Genomic DNA, 19,345 nt, shown 5'->3' with positions numbered 1-19,345 from the left:
GTCGGGGCCGGATCCCCCGCCCCGGGGCTGATGTCCTGGGTTCGGGCCAGAGGTTCTGTGGGCTGGACGTGTTCACACACAGCTGTGTGACACAACCACCCCCTCCCCACTGCTGTCACCCCAGGTCTGCCCGCCCCCCGCAGCTCTGTGCCTGGGCTAGGAAATGGGGGTTCATGGGGGGTCCGGTTTAGGGGCTCCCTGTGGTGGTGGGGAATGGACGTTTGTGTCCCCGTCTGTCCGTCAGTCTGTCCCTGCTGGCTGGGCGTGTGTGTGAGCGCGTGTGCAAACACCCTGCCCCATTCTCAGCACAGCTGTTCCCTCCCCCTTGCTGTGTGTCAGGTGCCTTGCAGTGCGCCCAGCTGCTGGCGATTCCCCTGGGCCGTTTTGTGGGGCGGGGGGGCTCTCTTGGGTGCTATGGGGTGTTGGGGGGCTGCACTCTTGGGGTTTGAGGAGTGGGGGGTGCAGCCGGATCCTGCTAACACCCCCGCCCCGCCAGGGTCACATTCCCTGCGGTATGTCCTGACGGCCGTCTCGGAGCCCGGCCCGGGGGTGCCCGAGTTCAGCCTGGCTGGCTACGTGGACGGGCAGAGGTTCGTGGAGTACGACGCTGAGGCCCAGCAGATGCGGCCCCAGGCAGCCTGGGTGCAGGCGACCCGGCCCGAGTTCTGGGAGCGGGAGAACCAGGTCCACAAGCTGAGGCAGGCCTGCTTCCGGGGCAAGGTGCGGAGCCACGAGCACCTCTACAACCAGAGCAGGGGTGAGTGCAGACGGGCCCACAGACAGTGGGGGGGCTGGAACACTGCCCTGGGAGCCAGGACTCCTGGGTTCTCTCCCTGGTTCTGGGAGGGAGGTGGGGAGTAGTGGGTTAGGGCAGGGGGCGGCTGGGAGCCAGGACTCCTGGGTTCCAGCCCCAGCTCTTTTCCCCTGACCTGTTGGGTGACCTAAGTCAAGCCAGTTTCCCTGCCTCGTGCCTCAGTTTCCCCTCCCGTTTCTTGTCTCTTTACACTGTGAGCTGTTGGGGGCAGGGACCATCTCCGGCTATGTCTGTGCAGAGCCCCCAGTTGGCCGGGGCCTCCTCACACCTCTTTAGTTCCCAGGAACGGCCGGATCAGAACCAAGGTCCGTCCAAGGACCCAGCGGCAGGCACCAGAGGGGGGCACAGGGCAGGCTCTCTGCTAAGCAGGGCCTGGGGGACCCAAGGACGGGGTCACGGACCTGACGGTGGCCCTGGTTCCGTGGGGCCCCCCCCCCATCCCAACCGCCCCGCTCTGCCCCACCCAGGCTTCCACATCTTCCAGTACGCCTACGGCTGCGAGATCCGGGCGGACGGCAGCACCGGGGGCTTCCGGCGCCTTGGCTTCGACGGGGGCGACTTCCTGACCTACGACGCCGCCCTGCACCGGTGGGAGGCCCCCGCCTGGCAGGCCGAGGCCACCCAGCGCCGCTGGAACGGGGACCCGGTCGCCCTGCAGTATTACCGCAACTTCCTGGAGCGGGAGTGTCCGGCCGCCCTGCGCCGCTACCTGCAGCTCGGAGAGGGGGCGCTGGCCAGGCGGGGTGCGCAGGGGCGCTGGGGGGCAGGGCAGGGCTGAGGGGCCCTGCAGTGAGTCACCCCATAGAGGGGCTGAAGGAGTCCCATGGGCGATGGGCAGGTGGGGGGGAGACACCCTGCCCGGCCCCACGGCTCAGCCAGGCCCCGCCCCAGGGCAGGATTGTTTGCCCCCAACACAGAGCCCCGTTTCCCCCTGGCCTTGGCACCCCTGTTTCCTACACCCCCCCAGTTCTGTCGACTCCATTGACCCATCCAGGGGGTGCCCACCCCCTCTTCCAGCTCAGCTCAGGCCCCCTAACTCCCCCCAACCAGCCCTTGTGCCCTCAGGATGTGGGGCGGGGGGGAGGTCCCTGCTGCTGAGGCCCTGACTCCCCCTTTGGAGGTGCTCCTGCCCCTGTGATGCTCCGGGCCCCTCGCTCTGGATCCGTGTCCGGGCCCAGGGGGCGGGAGGGACGTAGGGGTGGGTGCTGGTAACAGCAGGGGGGTTGTGGGTGCTGCTCCCTGGCCCTGACCCCATGGGCTCCCCCTCTTCTCCGCAGAGCGCCCGGCCGTGCGGGTCACCAGCAGAGACACCCCCGGCGGCCCCAGCACCCTCTCCTGCCGGGCCCACGGCTTCTACCCCCAGCCCATCGCCCTGAGCTGGCTGAGAGACGGGGAGAGCCGGGAGCAGGAGACGTGGTGGGGGGGCGTCCTGCCCAACGGGGACGGGACCTACCACGCCTGGGCGACGGTGGAGATCGACCCCCGGGAGCGGGGCCGCTACAGCTGCCGGGTGGAGCACGAGAGCCTGGCCCAGCCGCTGGTCGCCGTGTGGGGTGAGCACGGGGGCGTTGGAGGGACGGGGTGAGCCAGGCCTGTGGGCGATGGGGACTGACCCCTGTGATGGGAGAGGAGGATCGGGGGGGCTATGGGGCACTGATGGGGGAGGGGATGACTGACCCCTGTGATGGAGAGAGGGGATTTCAGGGGGGTTATGGGGCAGTGATGGGGAGGGGGCGACTGACCCCTGCAATAGGAGGATGGGCTCGGGAACATTAGGGGCACAGGTGGGGTGCAGGGTGACTGACCCCTGTGATGGGGGAGGGGCTCGGGAAGGCAATGGGGCATTGATGGGGGGAGGGAGCGACTGACCCCTGTGATGGGGGGAGGGGTAATGGGGGGGCTCTGGGGCACTGATGGGGGAGGGATAGCGGAGGCGTCTCTCCCTTCCCTCCCAGCCCCTGTCCTGTTCCCGTCTCAGAGCCGCCGTCCGACTCCTGGCTGATGGTGGTGGTGGTGGCTGGCGTGATCCTGGCCGTGGGGGCGGCTGCTGTGCTGGTCGGCCTGGCCTGGAGGAGGAGGCAGTCAGGTATGGAGCTGGGGCGGGGGGCTCCTTGGGCTGCCCCATGCCCCGCGGTGCAGCCCCCAGCGTCGGTGCCGCTACACGTACAAACCCACGGGGCCGGTGGATATTAGCCGCGAAAGCAGTTTTCCTGCCCGGGGCAGGCAAGCGGCAGCGGGTTCAGCTGGTGCCAGCGTCTCCGAGAGCCGGGTCCCTACGTCGTCCTAGGAGAAAGCCGGGCGAGCTGGCGGTTCTGTGCTGGGGAGGGTTTCTCAGTCTGGACGTGTGCTCGCTGGTGGGGCTGGGATTGCCCCCTCTTCACACGCTGACATTCAGGGGGTTTCAAAGCATCTTTGGTGCTTGCCTGGGAGAACAGCGGAAACCCAGCCAAAAACAGCCGGGGCAAGACCTGCCTGGTTTTGCTCAGTTCAGAACGTGTGGGGCCGCCTGCATTTTGTGGCGTCAACGCCCCTGTATTTGTGCCCCCCCTGTCCTAACGAGAGGGGCTGGGGTTTGCCAAGATGGAAACTGAGTAACACCGGAAGAGAGGATCCTGAGGTGTCCCTGAAAGAGCCGGAGCCGGGGCGGGACCGATGAGTTGGTACAGAAGATCAGTGCCGTAGGAAGGCGGCTCAGTCCAGAGGGGCCGTTTCTCCGTCGCCCCCATGAAGTACCAGCCATGCTTGAAGAGGAACAGCTCCCGTGCGATGCAGTGAGAAGCAATCGCCCCTTCAAAAAGGATTTCCGCCCCCGCCCTTTTGCAATCTTCACCTTATTAGCAATTAATTTCTGCAGCAGGCCTAGCCCCGCTCGGCTTTCACCGTCTGCGCTGCCCTCGCTGTAACCCGCCTTCTCTCTGCAGGGCCGCAGGCGGAGCTGTACTCGCAGGCACCGGGTAAGTGAGACGACGCCCTGCGCGGGGCCGTGCGCCCTCAGTCGTCCCCCGCCCGCCGATACCAGCCGGTCCTCGGCGCTGGTCCGTGCGGCCCGGGCAGAGCTGACGGCTGGCTGCAGGTTCGAAGGCACCACGAACGCCCCAGGGGCGCCGGGCCTGCCCCGAGGGTCGCTTTCGTGCTCTTCTCTGTGAAGCCCGTTCCCCAGGGCCCCTGGCGTGAGGTCAGCTCCCCCGGGCCCGGCCCAGACCCCAGCACACCCTGGCCTTGCCCAGCCGAGGATTTGCCGCTGGGGAGACTCAGGGAGTGATTAAAGGGCTGGAAAACCTGCCCTGTGGCGGGAGACTCCAGTGTGGCACGGGGGGATCACCCCACAGCTGGGTCTGCCTTGCCCCGGTTCCTGCCCACGCTCCCTGCCTGGGCTGGGCCATTTCTCTGTGTCCAAATCGGATCAGACCCCGTTAGTTCCCCGTGGGGCAGGGAGGTGGGGGGCTGATCCCAGGGGAGCAGGTGAAACCCCGTGAGACACTGACCCCTTTCCCTTTCCCCCCTCTCTGCAGCCAGCGACCATGGATCGGACAGCTCCATCACAGGTGCGTGGAGGGGTCTCTGTACCTGGGGGGGCTCTGGAGACCCCTGCCCAGAGACCCCAGGCCCGGCCCCTCTGGCAAACCAGCCCGGAGCTCCCTGCCCTCACTCCGGGCTGGGGGTGCTGAGTGCACGGCCGGGTCTGAGCTGGCTCTGTCTCCCGCTGCAGGGAGGGTGTTCCAGGCAGCAGGGGGGCCAGCGGTGTCTCCGGGAGGGGGAGAGTTTGGGGTGGTCTCTCTGGGCAAAGACAGGGAGCCCCCGCCACCAGCCCCTCCCTGGCCCGTAGGGACGCAGCCCTGGGCAGAGCCTGACTCTCCCGTGTCTCCCTCCTGCAGCGCTAACGTAGCCCGTCGGAGCCGGAGGAGAATCCAGACTGTGAAGACACGGACGGGGAGGCCCCGGCCCCCCACCACTGCTCAGCGTTATCTCCCTGTTCTCACTGTGCGCAGCCCCGCGCTGTGTCTGCTGCTTTGGGGAACGACCCCACGTCTCCTGAGCCTCCCGCCTTGGGGGATTCCCTGGGACCCTCTGCCGGGTGCCGCCTGCACCGTGCGCTGCGTTCCTGAGCCTCTGTCGGCTGTGTGGGGTGAATGAGACAGCCCTGCCGGGCACGGCCAGCTCCGAGTCACCGCATGTCTGCGCGGGCACTGAGTGGCTCCCGGCCCTGCTCGGTGCCTCAGTTTCCCCCTCTTGAAAACGGATAATTCTTTAGTTCCCGTCCCGGGGGGCTGTGCGGGTGACTGTTACCGGGCCTTGTCCCAGAGGGCTTTGGGGTGTGTGTGTGTTTGTCTTAGCATTAATGAATCTCTTTAACGCCCGTGGAGGAGTGTTTGTCACAGCGCCCCGCAGCGAGGGGGGAGGTTCTGGCGCTGGCCACGTTGGGTGGACCCGGAGAACCGGGGTTAGATATTTCCCTGGCTCTGACCCGCTGCTGTCCCTTCCCCAGAACCAGGCGCAAACTCCTCGCCCAGCTGTGCGCCTGGTCACAGGGCTCATAGACACGGTCCTCTCTGCGCGCTCCCGCGGTGTGTGCGACGCCTCCTGGCATGGGCCCAGCCTGCGTTTCCTCGCCAGGTCTCTGCCGGCCTGCACCCGGCTGCCAGGTGGATTCCTTGGCTTGCAGACACAGCAAACAAGCAGCTCTCTGAAGAGCCCCGAGCCCACAACATTATCCCAGCGCCCGCCCCGTGAGTCAGACCCAGCCCAGGCCCTTTCTGGGAAATCAGACGAGGAAGGAGAAACCGTCTCTCGCTGGGCTGCAGAGGGAGCTGCTGCCCTGCCGGATCCTCAGCCTGTGCTTGCATCCAGCCCAGCGGGAAACTAGGATCTGGTGCGGCTGGGAAATCCCCTGCTTGCCACAGGGCCTGTGTGACCCACCTGGGCCTCCACTGTGTCCTGCCCGGCCCTGGGGCACTAACCAGGGCACAGGGCTGGGAGAATGCCAGACACCGAGCGGGAACGGACCCTCGCTGGAGGAGCAAAGACCCAGGATGAGCTGGGGGGTGGACTGGGGGGGGGATCACTCACTGCGGTGGGACCCCCTGGCGAGCAGGGGACGATATTCCCCAGGCTCAGGCCTGTGTTCTCCCCACTTTTTTGAGGGGAAAGGGGGCTCTGGACAACCACAGAGGAAAGGCCTAGCTGCCCCTGCCCCACGGAGGTGAGAGAAACAGCCCGGCTGAGGAAGGGTCGGCTCAGCCTATGTGGGGTCGGGCAGCAGTGGCCCTGCCTGGTGGCCGGAGGGAAGGCTCAGGTCTGTGATCGTCCAGGGGCGAGACACTGAAAGTGCAGCTTCCTGCCCCATGGATGGCTGGGCCTCCATAGGGGTCAGTGCGTGGGGTCCCTGGGGGAGACCCAACAGCAGGGCCAGCCATGGGGATGTTAAAGATCCCATGGGGCACTGCCCCACTGTCCTTGGCCAATGTTTCCACCGAGGGTCTGGCTGATGCGCTGTTCCCCAGAGGTGGCTGCATTGCCCTGGTGCTGTGTGTGCGGTGCACAGCCTGTGTGGCCCTTTAGGACAAAAGGTGCTCTAGACACGGCAGGGTTATCCGGCGGCTTCCTCTGCTGCGCTAAGGGAGTCAGACTTTTGCACAGGGGCTACACCTAAAGGCCGGAGCCACGCCCGTGGCCCTGTCGTGCAGGGTGCTGGACAAACATAGCGTGCCTCACAGTCCCGGCCCTAGGCCTAGCAAGGAGGGGCAGAGGGGCTGCAGCAGTGGGTCGCAGGGTCGCCGACGCTCACAGTCTTATCACGGGTCTCGTGATATTTGGCCTTTGTCTCAAAGTCCCAGCTCCTGGAGTCCTTTGAGTATGAGGGAATTTCAGCGTTAGTGTTTTTTTAAGCGAGTTTCACCCTGGTGATTGCAAAGAAAACTTGAAAACGCAAACCCCGAGGACTCAGAAACCAAATAAAAATAACCCAGGATTTTAAAAGCTCATGGTTTTTCAGCTGATCCCTTGGTTTTGTAGGGGGATAATTCATGCCGTTTTATTATTCGCGGTTGGTTGTGGTGCGCATACCTTACAGAAGAGGTGACTTTGGAGAAGGGAGCTGAAGGTGAAGATTGGCAGACTTGCTTGGGAACTGTTGATAAAAGACCATTTTTTCCACACACACTGTGGTTACCCTGTGGAACTCCCTGCCACAGGATATAACTGAGCCCAAGAACTGAGCCAGGGTCACCAAGGGACTGGCAATTTCTGTGGCTCACAAGACTCTCCAGGGTTAGAGTAGTTCCTGCTCAGAATGGGCAGGGGTCTCACACCTGGCACCCAGGGCCTGACCCGATCTCTGACGATCTCAGAGCAGGAGGTGCCCAACTGGCATACAAAGGGCCAGCTGGTGCGATCAGCCTAGCACTTCTGTGGCTCTGCACCGATCTGCACCAGCAGGGCTCTTGCCCCGTGTATCCGAACTAACGGGGGTTTTACCAAGCCTGGCTGGGATGAAGGGCCCCCGAGCCGGGAATCCGGACCAAACAGTCTGGAGGGGGAGCAAACGGGACATATCCGGGGCAGGTCTCCTGGCACAGCTGGTAGGTGAGATGCGGGAATTCAGCCCCACTGGGGTCGTTTAATGCTTCCCCCCCTTTCTATCTCCCCGAGGGGTCAGTGCCCCTTATCCCCTGGACACCGGCTCTCACCCACTAGCCTCCACTCCCTGCCTAGAGCTGGCGCCAGCCTGCATGTGCTTCTTGGCTTTCGTTAAAAGAAAAATCGAATTCCTCACCCTGGTGGCTTGAGAACGTGAGGTGAGGACGATGAAGCGCCGAGGGGACCACAGGGCACATTGCACGCCGGTGATTATGGTTTAAAATAGCTCAGGATTTATTTAACGTTCAGGGCTGGCAATTCTGGACGTTGGGACGGGGAGTATTTGGGGCGGGGGTATTTGGGGGTTACTAGGAGGAACATACAGGCCTCGGACCAATGCTCCATTTAGTCCAGTTTCCTGTCTTCCGCCAGTGTGATTCAGAACGAACAAACACACCCGGCAATCGCGTGCTCCGTCCCGTCGGCCGCTCCCAGCCGCTGGCAGTGGCGGTTTAGGGGACCCGTGTTTGAACTGCAGCGTTTATCTGTGCACACGCCAGCTGTGTCCACAGTGCCAGGCGTCGCGCTATTGACTGGTGGAGGGGTGCGGTGCAGCAGTGGGCCAAGCTGCCCCTGTGACAGGGTGAGAGGAATGTGTGTTTGTACCTCGAGGGAATCGAGTCCAGTTCATCTCAGTAACGAGTTCTGTAGGGCGTCGGTAACGGGGCACAGGGGTCTTCTTGCCATGGGATTGCCAGCTGTCTACATGGCAGGGATCTCGGGGTCAGTGAAGGGCCAGTGAGGGTGTCATGGAGCCACAGGTCGGGTGTCCTGGGAAAGCCTCTTGGAGGACGCCCTCGGGGCGCCAGCCCAACGTTGTGTCTCACGCCGTGACTCGGGGAATGCCACGTGTCTTCACCCCCTCCTGGGACTTCAGCACCCCTGCTTCACACCGTGAGCTCCTGGCAGTGTGGCCCCTGGATCGGGCACCGGAGGGAGGGGTACCCCCCACAGGGAGCGATGCACCCCCCCTTCCTGCCTTCAGCCCCGGGCACAGGCATCATTCTTTTCAGGCCCAGTACAAACTTGTAACATGGGCCCCCTCCCACACACAGACCTGAGGGCTCCGGGCCCGGGTAACGTGTACCCTTTTCCCCCCCATGCGGGGGCTTTGCACAGGCCCCTATTACCCCCCCTCCCCGTCCTGATGTGTTCACACTCGCTGTGGGGTCGCCCTCATCTCACACCAGCAAACAGGCTCCTATTTTACCCCCACGTGACTGGGGCACGGCCGCTTCTGAGAAACCCCTGGGGGGTCCCAGCGAGCAAAGCGGGGCTGGGGGGCGGTGCCCCTTTAACTCCCAGGCTGACGTTCCGACACAGGCCGGCAGGGGGCGCCAGCAGGACGGGGAGACCGATGTCCCCAGAGGACTCTTCAACCTGCTCCTCCGGATTCTGCCCAGAGACCGGTGACGCGGCGGGTCGGCCTGTCGCTATTGGCCCGGCCGGCCCCTCTCTCTCGGCCAATCCCTGCAGAGCGCGGCTCAGCCCCGCAGCCCTGCCTCGCTGGTCAGTGCCGCCGGGCCCCAGCTGTCGGGGTCCCGCTGATGGGGGCGCGGGGGGTCTGGGGGGCCGGTCTGTGCTGGCTCCTCCTCCTCGGGGCCGCAGCCAGCCCGGGGCCCGCATCCGGTGAGTCGCTGCGGGGGTTTAAGGCGTTTTACAAACTTCCTTTAATTGCTTTTAATTTTCACCCCGCTGGGGAATGGGGGGTGCGGGGGGGCCGGGGGTGCGGGGCAGGTCTTGTAGCTCCGCCGGTGCGGAGATGCGAGGCGCGGAACATGTGACCTTCACATGCAAACTGCCAACATCCCAAAATACTCCTGCCTAGCGCCCCAGGGGCTGGCCCCGCCTCTGCCAGGAAACCCCCCCCCCGATATTGTGCAGGGCAGCCGCGTGTCGGCCTCTGTCAGCCCCAAGCGAGAGCCCAGCAGCCGGATCGCAGGGAGAGCCCAGGGCACCGGGCGTCTTAACCAGCTGCAGCGGACTGGCCCTGGCCTGCAGCAGGATCCCGGCCCGGAGAGGTGTAAAACACGCCCAGGTGCTGAGTGGCAGGCACCGAACCCCCCCCCCCCCCAGGCAAACAAAGGTCTCTGCAGGTGGAGGTTAGTGGGGCCAAAGGAGAACAATTCCAGCAGATTGTAAAGAAATCGAGCGGGAGGTTCTGTGCTGTGACCCGGCTTCTCAGTCAGGTGGTTCTGTCAGCATCATAGACTCAGAGGGCGGAAGGGACCGTCTGGGGTAACCCCAGCCAAGGTGCAGGAATCATTGTGTCTAAACCATCCAAGACAGAGGCTCCTTTTGAAAACCTCTGGTGAAGATGCTCCCGAGGCGTCTGTCCCCATGTCCTGCTGTTCTGACAGGTAGGATGTTTGTCCTGAGGTTTCTTCTAAACCTGCTGGGCCGTGGTTTGAACCCATGGCCTCTTGTCCTGCCCTCTGTGGCAAGAGAGAACAACGTCTCTCTGCCTTTGTGATGGCAGCCTTGCCAAGGATTTGAAGACACTGTCGTGTCTGCCCTACATTTTCTCTTTTCCAAACTAAACGTACCCAGGTCCTTCCGCCTTTGCTCACGTGGCTGGCATTCCATCCCTTGGATCGGCTTTGTCACTTGCCTCTGGATCCTCTCCAGTTTCTTTACATCCTGTCTATACACTGGTGACCAAAATTGGACACAGGACACCTGCTGGGGCCTGACCAGGCCGAGCGGAGCAGCTCTGTCACCTCCTGTGACTTGCATGCAATGCCTCTGTTAATGCAGCCCAGCATTGCACGCGCTTTCTGCCGCGTTGCTGACTGTGAAGACCTGCTTTGGTTTTTTAAAACACACATTGACCCTCGTTTTTGGCAAAGACAAACCTGAAAACGTGACCTGTGTGTGTGCAAGTGACACCGTCACACAGCTCATTGCACCCCAGGTAGGTTCATGGGACCTAAACTGCCCAGTCAGTGTTGTGACGGGACGAAGTGGGGACACGCTCGTAAGAGGGGCTAGCAACAGTAGCCCACAGGACGTTGGCAATGCCTCCTAGCTCCCTTCTTTCTCTAGTCCGCCCCCCCCTCCCCCCCCCCCCAGATCTCTCAGGAGTGGGAGCTCTTCCTACAGCTCTGAAAAGGTACACAGGCAGGGGGTGGGTGAGAGCAAAGGGCTTGCCTCCGATGGACCTTCTCAAGTGCATAGAAGGGCAAATCAACCGATCTTAGGAGCCTCGTTTGTTTCCCCCATGCCCCTGTGACCCTCAGAAAGCATGCCAGCCTCCCTCATCAGCCTTCTGCTAGAAAAAAAATGTTTTTCCATTGATAGGTCTCCCTAGTGATCAGATTACAGTGTCAGTTCTGTCTCGGCAAGGAAAAGGCCCAGAGGCTGGAAGTCCAGTTTAATAATTTTGAAGAGGTGAGGTTGCTGCTCAGGATTACAGATCTCTGCTAGGAGAGTCCCTTGAAGTTGAATTTAACTCTTACCTTTTAGGATTTTAGCTACAAAGTGGCAAGAGAGCTTTTAGACCTGCAGAACTGTGTTTACCTCGTGTATTTGGGGGTTTCTGGTTCGGGAATCACACATCCGACTCACTACATTTTGCAGGAAAATCTGACTTCAGCCTTAGGTAAAGCCTACCAGTTTTCAGGCCAATATAACTATTTTTTTGGGAGGGCAGCGTGTTTGTTTTTAGCAGGAAGGGGACAAAATTTGTTTCCTACTGTAAATTCAGTCCTTGCAATTTGTGAACCCCAAGGGGCCAAATCTGGATATTAATTCTTCTGTTTACTGTTAGGTTATTCTCTAGCATTACTCCTTTATAATTGGTCTTAGGAAAACAAAATCCCCCGTATTCCCCTGCCTGTGGTTTTTGTGAAGATAGGACGAGGGTGAGGAAATAGGCCTTGGGGATGGGCAGCTTGGAGAAGGTTAGGAATAGTGGTTGCTGTTTGCTGATGTCTTTTCCTCTCTCAGCAGCTCATTCCCTGCGGTATTTCTACACTGCCATCTCTGACCCTGAACCTGGACTCCCGGCGTATGTCTCGGTTGGGTACCTTGATGACCTCCTCTTTGTGGAGTGTGACAGTCACAGCGGGCTGTATAAGCCACGGGCCCAGTGGATAAAGGACAATGTGGGGGCTGATTACTGGGAGAGTGGTACCAAACGCGGGGTCGCAAAACAGCAGTGGTTCGAAGTGGTCACGAGAATCGTCATGGAGCGCTACAACCAGTCGGGGGGTAAGTCTGGGAGACAACCCACCGTACAGGCCTAAGGGAGAGGGGAATATTTATAGCGCTGGTGTGTTAGTTACCCAGCTTCACAGCCGGTCATCTCTCGGCCGCATCCCTCGTGTCCCTTCCTCGTCTGGTTTATTGGACTCGCGGGGCAACGTAGAAAGTGAAAGGAAAGAGCAGAAGGAGATTCATTTGTTCCCCACATAGAACCGCCCTGTGCCTGACTCTCACCTGTCCTGCCCCTGGGGTCGTCATTTACACCTCAGAAAAGTGGGTGAAAAATGCTGCGATGCCAGAATCCTCCACTCACGGAGGTGGAGCTTCTCACTCCCTGTGCTGATTCCCCACGATCAGCAGAGCAGAATTCCTCTTTGAATCACATTTAGTCCAGTCCTGGCTCCGGTTCACACTCCTGCCTCTCAGCCTTGGGTCTGCTGGAAAGTACGCCAGTTTGCAACGTCCCATGAGGGGCTGTCGCACCAGAGCGGGGTCACGCTCCAGCCACAGTCTCTCTCTGCAGCCCTCCCCCTGCACCAGGATCTGAGCCCTGGTCTATGCTACAAAAGTACTTCAGAATAACCATGTTGCTGAGGGGTGTGAATAACCCAGACTCCTGAGCAATGTGGTTACACCCACCAAAGGGCTGATGTAGACAGCGCTCTGTTGGCGGGAGAGCTTCTGATAACATAGCTACTGCCTCTTCTAAAGATCAGAGGTCTTAGACCGTGTGCGTCCTAGACCGTGTGCGTCTTAGATTGTGTGTGTTTCAGGGACTCACGCTTTCCAGTACAAGAGTGGCTGTGAGATTCGGCAGGATGGCAGCACTGCAGGCTTCCGACAGTTTGCATATGACGGGAAAGACTTCCTCAGCTTCGATCTGGACACTGCTACGTGGATAGCGGCAGCCAAGGAGGCGGAGATCACCCAGCGCAGATGGAATGCGGACCCAGCTGACCTCCAGTACCGGAAGCACTACACGGAGAAGGAGTGCGTCGAGTGGCTAACGAAATACCAGCACTACGGGAAGGAAGCTCTCCAGAGGAGAGGTGAGGGTGGAGTTAGTAGAGCACGGACATACCCCGGAGCAGTGTTTCTCAAGGACTGGTCTGTGGACCAACGCCGGTCCCTGGGATCTCCGTCGATTTCACAAATCTGCGTCACTTTTATGTCTGTAAATAGTTTCTCTGACTCCGCTATTTGTCTGCTCCAAGCATTGAAAAATCATAATTCAGGACAAGAAACATGAGATTTTTTTTTTTTTTTTTAAATGTGGGGTTTTTTAATTTGCCTTTTAGTTACTGGAGGCTGGTCTATGCTAAAAATCAACCACAACGGCTATTGCAGAAGGCATCCCATTCTGGAACAAGGGTGTCCACGTGGGGAATTATTCCAGAAGGATTGCAGAATAGCTTATTCTGCAGTAGCTGTTGTGGTCCATTTCCCTGTGGAGATAAGCCTTCAGTCTCTGGGGTTTATGTTTTCAAGCTTTTCTCCTCAACCATTAAGCTTAGAGACTTATTTTTTATGATGATTAACGGAAGCAGAGAGTCTCCCGCAATCCCATGAATCCGGGAGCTGGGGCTTTAAGCAAAACACCAAATATCGCAAGGGTTGGCAACAGAGAGAGACATGTCGTTGGCTAGGTATCAATATAATAGAGCAGTGGAGAATTCTGGCCACACTGCACGGTGCCCGGAGCTGAGATGGAATGGGACCTCTCCCTATGCGTGGCAAGGGGCTGTCCCCCGCCTGTAACTCCGATTCTCACACCACGACTTCTCTCCAGTGCTTGAGCCTCAAAAGGTTTAATTCTCCAGCCCGTCAGGGAAGGCTGCACCAATGAGGCAGATACCCCAGTACTTCGGCACCGAGCTAGGGACTGGACTGGACTGGAGGACAGCCAGGTTGGATCCCTGGCTCCTCCACAAGTCACTCGGGTCTAGATTCGCAAAGAAACTTACGTGTGGCCCTGTTCAGTGCCTAGAAAATCTCTGGGAGTTAAGCCCCGCTGCTGTTTTTGCAGGAAGCTGGGGGTCGGAGGAAGGGAGCCTCCCCCGTAGTTTTTAGCCCAGTGGTCTGGGCATTGCTTGGAGTGTGGGAGATTCCTGGTTCCAGGCCCCCTCTGCCTGCAGGGGAGATGGGATTTGAGCTCTAGTCACTGAGCGCTGGGGTGCTCTGCCGGGGGGCCCGTCTCTCCTGTTGAAGCCATTCCAGCGTGGATAAATGGGGAGTGACTGGAGCAGGGGGACTGGGCCTGGGGTCTCCCACCTCCCAGCCGGCAGGCTGCAGAGTAATTCTCCGACTTGCTCTGTCTCTGTGGCCGGGTCAGATCCCGCAGGCGAGTTAGACGGAGGAACGCCCGTCTTCATTGCTCTGCAGCTCTGGCGTCGGGACACCTGCCATGAGTCTGCACAGGACCTGCCCAGAGGCAAGAAAATTCCCGGATCCCTGGGCCCTAGAGAACTTGTACTGCAAAAACATAGCTGCCAAGTGAGTTTAGGCGCCTGCAGGATCTGTCAGCAGCCGAGCGGGGGCTTTGTGGATCCCAGGAGGGTCTGTTTCTTGGATTTAGGAGCCTACAGAGGCAGTTGAGTGACCAAGCCCTAGTGCAGATCTAACCCAGAGTCTCTCTGTGCCTCGGTTTCCCATGTGTACGATGAGGATACCAGCCCTGCCTCATGGGGGTGCGGTGAGGATGAATACACGGCAGATTGGGAGGTGCTCAGACGCGATGGTGCTGGGGCTAGATAAGTAAGTAGCTATGAGGGCTGCTGTCTAAATAACTTCCAGTGCCGCTGGCGTTTCAGAACCGACGGCAGTTGAGGTCTCGGACCAGGCAACCCCGGATGGCCTGACGCGCCTCTCCTGCAGGGTCTACGGCTTCTACCCCCGGGACATCGCTGTGACCTGGATGAAGAACGGAGCGATGGGGGAGCACGAGACGTGGCGGGAGGACATCCTGCCCAGCGGGGACGGGACCTACCAGGTTCGGGCCGTCACGAAGATCGATCTCGAGGAGGGAGGCCGTTACTCCTGCCATGTGGCGCACTGCAGCCTGCCGGAGCCGCTCAACGTCCTCTGGGGTGAGGAGAGGGCAGAGAGCACGTCTGGAGAGGCGGGGGAGAATACCGCCAGGGCAGGGCAGGGCAGGGTTAGGGTGAGACCCCTTTGCCCCGATGGAAAGGTAAAGCTGCTCTTTAGAAATTCCTCCCCTTTCCTGAGGTGACGCTGGGCCTCCTTGGAGTCGTACGTCTTCACGGCTGAAGCAAAGCGTGCTGCGTGTTGGGTCTCCCGTGGTAAAACCCTAGTGGAGACAAGGCCCGCAGGCTGCTTCCAGCTCTCCAGGGACTAGCTACACAGAGAGAAAAACAGCCCGTGTCTTGTTTCCACTGGGAGTTGAGCGCGAGAGCCTCCTGCATGTCAAACCCACCTTTTTTGGAGTGAAGACAAGTTTTACAGTGTTAACCTGGGCTGTTACCGGGGTGCTGCCCCTAACCTGGCTCCTGTCCACACACAAAATAAACATCTGGCCCAAGTTTAGTTGTACTTTAAATTCAAGCTGCTGGCCCAGCCGGGGGCGTAGGCTAAAGCCTGGATGGCTCGTTCACTCGGGCTGGTAACCCCGTTCCAATGTCCTCCAGTCCCTTCCCACAGTTCCCCCCTCCTGGCCTGGTTCACAGGCACCCCAGCAGGACAGACCCGTTCTTCCGCAATGCACTGGGGAGGAGGGGCTCCGTTCACTGCGGTAGCTGGGGACTCAAGCCTGGGTGCCCGTCACCCGAGTTAACTCTGCAGTGAGGACGTGCCCCAGTCACACTTCGGCCAGCCCTAGGAAGCCGTGTCCCCATGGTGCTGCGCTAACCCGGGTTAGGTGTGAGGTAGCACTTCTGGGGGCACATCCCCTGATCCTTAACGCTGCGCTCCGCGGCGACGCTCTGCGAATCGGTTTGCAGCGTGTAGTGCGAAAACGGCCCCTGTGTGGACGTGTCTGAGCCCACCACGCCGGGAAACTGAGGCTGGCCGCACGGCTGAGGATAATCCAGACGTCGGGTGAGGCTAGACCAGACAGCATCTCTGTACAAATGTAGCCGGCTCCGTGGGGTGTGGGGTGTAAATGCCAGGTGGGTGTATACACACCGGTAGGTGATTTCTGGCGGAGGTAGAAGGGCAGGAAGAAGAATACGGTCCCGTGGAATTGCAGGAAGGCACCGATCAGCATCCGAGTTAAGTAACCGGGGTCCCAGCCTGCATCCGCATTGCAAAGCGGGCAGGATCCAGCCTGGCGTCTAACCCCCACCCCGGCCGGATAAGCTAGCCTGGGTTCAAAGTACACCCATACCTGTATCCAGGGTTTGTGTGTGTGGACAGTAGCGGGGGTTGGGTTTAAGTCCTGGTCAAGGCCAGGGTGAACGGTGCAGTGAAGACACATGGAAAAACACCATGTTCGATTGTGTGAACAGATTTCAAAGTGACACGAGTTCAGAGAAGCTTCACTGCCCCAGAAGCTGATTCCTGAACAAGTCACTCCCCCTCACGTGGTCTCTCTCTCTGTCTCTCGCGCAACCCACGGTCCCTCCGCTGTCTGGTGTTTTGGGGAGCGGAGTTGTGTAGTTTTACGGTTTCATTTTGTGATGTGGGGTTCTGGTGAGAAAGGGGCATCTGAGCGTCTACACAGCATCCCCTGCGGAGAGTTGTACATGTTTGTGTTCATTTGGAAGACTTTTTGTTTTTAATCCAGTCCATGATTCATGAGCATCTATCCTACTTCTCAGCTTGGGTCCTGTATCTTTCCCTTTCCTCCGGCGTTTGCACCTCAGACTGGGAGCCAGGACTCCTGGGTTCTCTGCCCAGCTCTGGGAGGGCAGTTGTGGGGCCCAGTGGGTTAGAGCAGGGGGGCTGGGAGCCAGGACTCTGGGGGCTGGGTATCTCATGTATTGTAGATGAATAACCCCCGTGGAGGCTATATGGAAGTTTGCATGTGAGTTACATAGATCTGGTGCGAAGGGGAGGGGGCGTGGCTATCAGACACCGCCCGGATGTGGGGGGAAAAGGACTGACTCCTCTAACGAGGGAGGGCCCTGCAGCACGTGCTCCCAAAGCGGGAGGGGGATACTGATCTCTGTAACGGGACAAGAGTGTTCTTTCCATCTCCACTGGCTCCTTTTCCGTTTCAGAGCCGAAGGCCGGCTGGGTCCCCGTGGCGGCTGGAGCGGCTGCTGTTGTGTTGGCTGCAGCGCTCGCAGCCGTCGGAGTCGTCATCTGGAGACAGACCCGCTCCGGTCGAGGGCCTGCGGTGGGTGGTTTTCCTGCCGTCTGTGGGCTGGCTGGGCCGTGCGGCACCGAGACAGAGCCCGGGGTCAGTGCCGTGTGGGCCAGAGGTGCTGGGATGGGAGCTGCTGCTGGGCCAGACCCAGACACGATGGAGGGCGGGTGGCTGCTCACGCTGAGCTGTCTCTTTCCCTGCCCCTTGTACTTAAATCTGTTGTGGGGCCTGAGTCTGCGAGCCCCGAATGTCCGTGCTGGCCCCAGGGCCTCAGTTCTGGGTTGTGGACGCAGCCGGAAGCCATCTCCTGCCCTGGGAGCTGCAGTCAGTGAGATCTGCCTTCTCTCCGCAAGGAGAAAGGCAGCTGGCTATTCCCCTCCGGGTAAGAGACACCCCCCGACCCGCCCGTCGCCCCCCCTGTGCTAATGTCTGTGCTGCTGTTAACGTTGTGAGGATCTCAGCCCAGAGGACAATTATCCGGAGAGCACGTGGACCACCCCCCCGCATGTTCTGGGAGACACTAACCCACCTTCTCCCCGCCACAGGAAGCGACCAGGGATCCAGTGTTACCTGTCAGCTCGGCGCTCTTGGAGAACCAGGCCGCAGAACCCCGACTGTCTGTCTCACCTGAAACATCCCCCCCCCAGCCTCAGCTTGACCCAGGACCCATCCGAGACGGACTTACCGAAAGCAGTGAAAAGGCCGAGGGGGACCTGACTACACCCCTCTGAGCAAGGGTGACAGGATTAAGGCAACTCCCCTAACCTCAGCTGCATCGGAGATGTCAGAAGGAGGCGTCTCCGTCAGCTCCGAATGCAGAACAGAGCCTCAGCTGCACCGAAGATGTCAGAAGGGGGCGTCTCTGTTGGGAACGGCACGCCGAACGGAGAGCCAGGGACCGCACTGAACTCTGGGACCAGCGAAGCAGGGCAGGGTGGGAGATCTCTGTTCCAGATGTTAAAGAGCCCACATCTGCGCACCCCCAGCTCCGCAGTTATCAGCCAGTTCGAGCCATAGATCGTTTATTGACATCCAGAGCGCTGGATCTGCCTGACTGCAGCGTGAGCTGCCTGGGAGGGACACGGCCCAGAGCCAGGAATGATCAGTTCCTGTTGTCCAGCCTGAACAAAACCACTCTGGGATAGTCATCCTTTCCCCAGAAACAAACCCGGCGCTCTCCCATGAACCATTGTTTCTTCCCTACAAAAACCCTCCCCGAGATCAAACCTCTCTTCTGATGCCTGGATCCAAAAGCTGCATCAGCTCCACGGGGACTTCGCCTGTTCCTAGCGGATCTGTTGGGGGCTGTGCCTGGCTCCAGCGCTCCGGGCCCTAGGCTGGACAGCCTGTCTGCTGGGAACCGTCCACCGGGTCACGCTGCGCTGAGCGGGGACAGCCCAACTCGCTGTCTCTCTGCCTCTTTTCAAGCCCACTTTTCCCCTCAGACCTAATCCGATCCCTCCGTCTCTCAGCCCAGGTGTAACTTTCTACACCTGACTTTTGTAGTCCAGCCTGGGCTAGGTTTCCCCAATACCCCAATTAACCGTGTCACCTTGTGACTGGTTGTTCTTCTCTCCTTGTGCTGTTAGTATGGTAAGTTCTGTACCCCTGGCAATAAAATAACTGTTACGATCACACTCGGTGCCTGACTCTCCCCAGCTTCATTAACTCCTTCGTGTTCTCGGCTTCCCGATCTCGCTCTGCAGCATCACTTCTCTTACCTGAGCCAAAGATCCCTGGGGCGCCCCAGAACCCTGCGGGGTTTGCTCATCAAGGGGGTTACTGCGAGGACCGGTGCAGAGTGAGGGTGGGGACAGCGACGTGCTAAACCTGGGGCATATACGGGGGCAGCTCGGCAGTGCTGCTCTGCCCCCCCTCTGGAGTCCAGGGGCACATATGGGGCAGCTGGAATGTGCCATTCAACCCAGCCCGCTCAAGATTTACTCTAGTCTGGTGCGGTGCCAGGGGCATAGAAAAGTGGCAGCTGGAAAGTGCCGTTCAACCCAGCCTGCTGAGATCAAGGACGTATAAGGGGCCAGCGGCGAGAGCTGATAAACCCGCTCGGCTCAGACGCGCTCTGTTAATCTGTGAATGTGGGTGTGGGTGTTTGTCACAGCGCCCCGCAGCGAGCGGGGGGAGGTTCTGGCGCCAGCCACGTTGGGTGGACCCGGAGAACCGGGGTTAGATATTTCCCTGGCTCTGACCCACTGCTGTCCCTTCCCCAGAACCCGGCACAAACTCCTCGCCCAGCTGTGTGCGTTGTCACAGGGCTCATAGACACGGTCCTCTGTGTGTGCTCCTGCAGCGTGCGCGTCCGGCGCGGGCCGGGCTCCATGTGGGTTCTGATCCATTTCTGTGGCAGGGAGCCTGGCCGCTGGCGGTTTTCTGGTCCCTGTACCACAGAGCGGCTGTGAACTCTTACA

The 19,345-nt window shown here is 60.2% G+C and overlaps 2 protein-coding genes across 3 annotated transcripts; both read left to right on the top strand.

Moving 5' to 3' along the window:
* The first annotated feature begins 499 nt into the window (after positions 1 to 499).
* LOC137154693 (class I histocompatibility antigen, F10 alpha chain-like) lies at positions 500 to 7,294 on the top strand. Of its 2 annotated transcripts, XM_067550445.1 has the most exons (7): positions 500 to 757; positions 1,282 to 1,557; positions 2,092 to 2,367; positions 2,793 to 2,900; positions 3,736 to 3,768; positions 4,327 to 4,359; positions 4,690 to 7,294. In XM_067550445.1, the coding sequence occupies exons 1-7, from the start codon at positions 622 to 624 to the stop codon at positions 4,698 to 4,700; spliced, it is 873 nt and encodes a 290-aa protein (XP_067406546.1). In that variant the 5' UTR covers positions 500 to 621; the 3' UTR covers positions 4,701 to 7,294. The 2 variants fall into 2 exon arrangements, 1 of the variants encoding a protein (XP_067406546.1); XR_010920282.1 differs by lacking the exon at positions 4,690 to 7,294 and having other exon boundaries at positions 2,770 to 2,900.
* A 1,703-nt stretch (positions 7,295 to 8,997) lies between these two features.
* On the top strand, positions 8,998 to 16,402 carry LOC137154687 (major histocompatibility complex class I-related gene protein-like). Its single transcript, XM_067550438.1, has 4 exons — positions 8,998 to 9,079; positions 11,402 to 11,662; positions 12,430 to 12,705; positions 14,467 to 16,402. The coding sequence occupies exons 1-4, from the start codon at positions 8,998 to 9,000 to the stop codon at positions 14,883 to 14,885; spliced, it is 1,038 nt and encodes a 345-aa protein (XP_067406539.1). The 3' UTR covers positions 14,886 to 16,402.
* Positions 16,403 to 19,345: the final 2,943 nt, after the last annotated feature.

Source organism: Emydura macquarii, unplaced genomic scaffold (assembly GCF_026122565.2).
Source record: "Emydura macquarii macquarii isolate MOO-44397 ecotype Brisbane River unplaced genomic scaffold, CSIRO-AGI_Emac_v2 contig_1284, whole genome shotgun sequence".
In the NCBI taxonomy this organism is placed as follows: Eukaryota; Metazoa; Chordata; order Testudines; family Chelidae; genus Emydura; species Emydura macquarii.
The sequence above is the reverse complement of the archived record's forward strand: the minus strand, read 5'-3'. Positions and strand labels throughout refer to the sequence as shown.

What these genes read in the sequence shown, in the direction of transcription:
- LOC137154693 (XM_067550445.1), top strand. Translation starts at nt 622, where the DNA reads ATGCGGCCCCAGGCAGCCTGGGTGCAGGCGACCCGGCCCGAGTTCTGG. An exon ending in GGGGGCGCTGGCCAGGCGGG is followed by an intron (nt 1,558 to 2,091) that starts GTGCGCAGGGGC and finishes TCTTCTCCGCAG; the next exon opens with AGCGCCCGGCCGTGCGGGTC. An exon ending in GCTGTACTCGCAGGCACCGG is followed by an intron (nt 3,769 to 4,326) that starts GTAAGTGAGACG and finishes CCCTCTCTGCAG; the next exon opens with CCAGCGACCATGGATCGGAC.
- LOC137154687 (XM_067550438.1), top strand. Translation starts at nt 8,998, where the DNA reads ATGGGGGCGCGGGGGGTCTGGGGGGCCGGTCTGTGCTGGCTCCTCCTC. An exon ending in CAGCCCGGGGCCCGCATCCG is followed by an intron (nt 9,080 to 11,401) that starts GTGAGTCGCTGC and finishes CTCTCTCAGCAG; the next exon opens with CTCATTCCCTGCGGTATTTC. An exon ending in GGAAGCTCTCCAGAGGAGAG is followed by an intron (nt 12,706 to 14,466) that starts GTGAGGGTGGAG and finishes CTGGCGTTTCAG; the next exon opens with AACCGACGGCAGTTGAGGTC.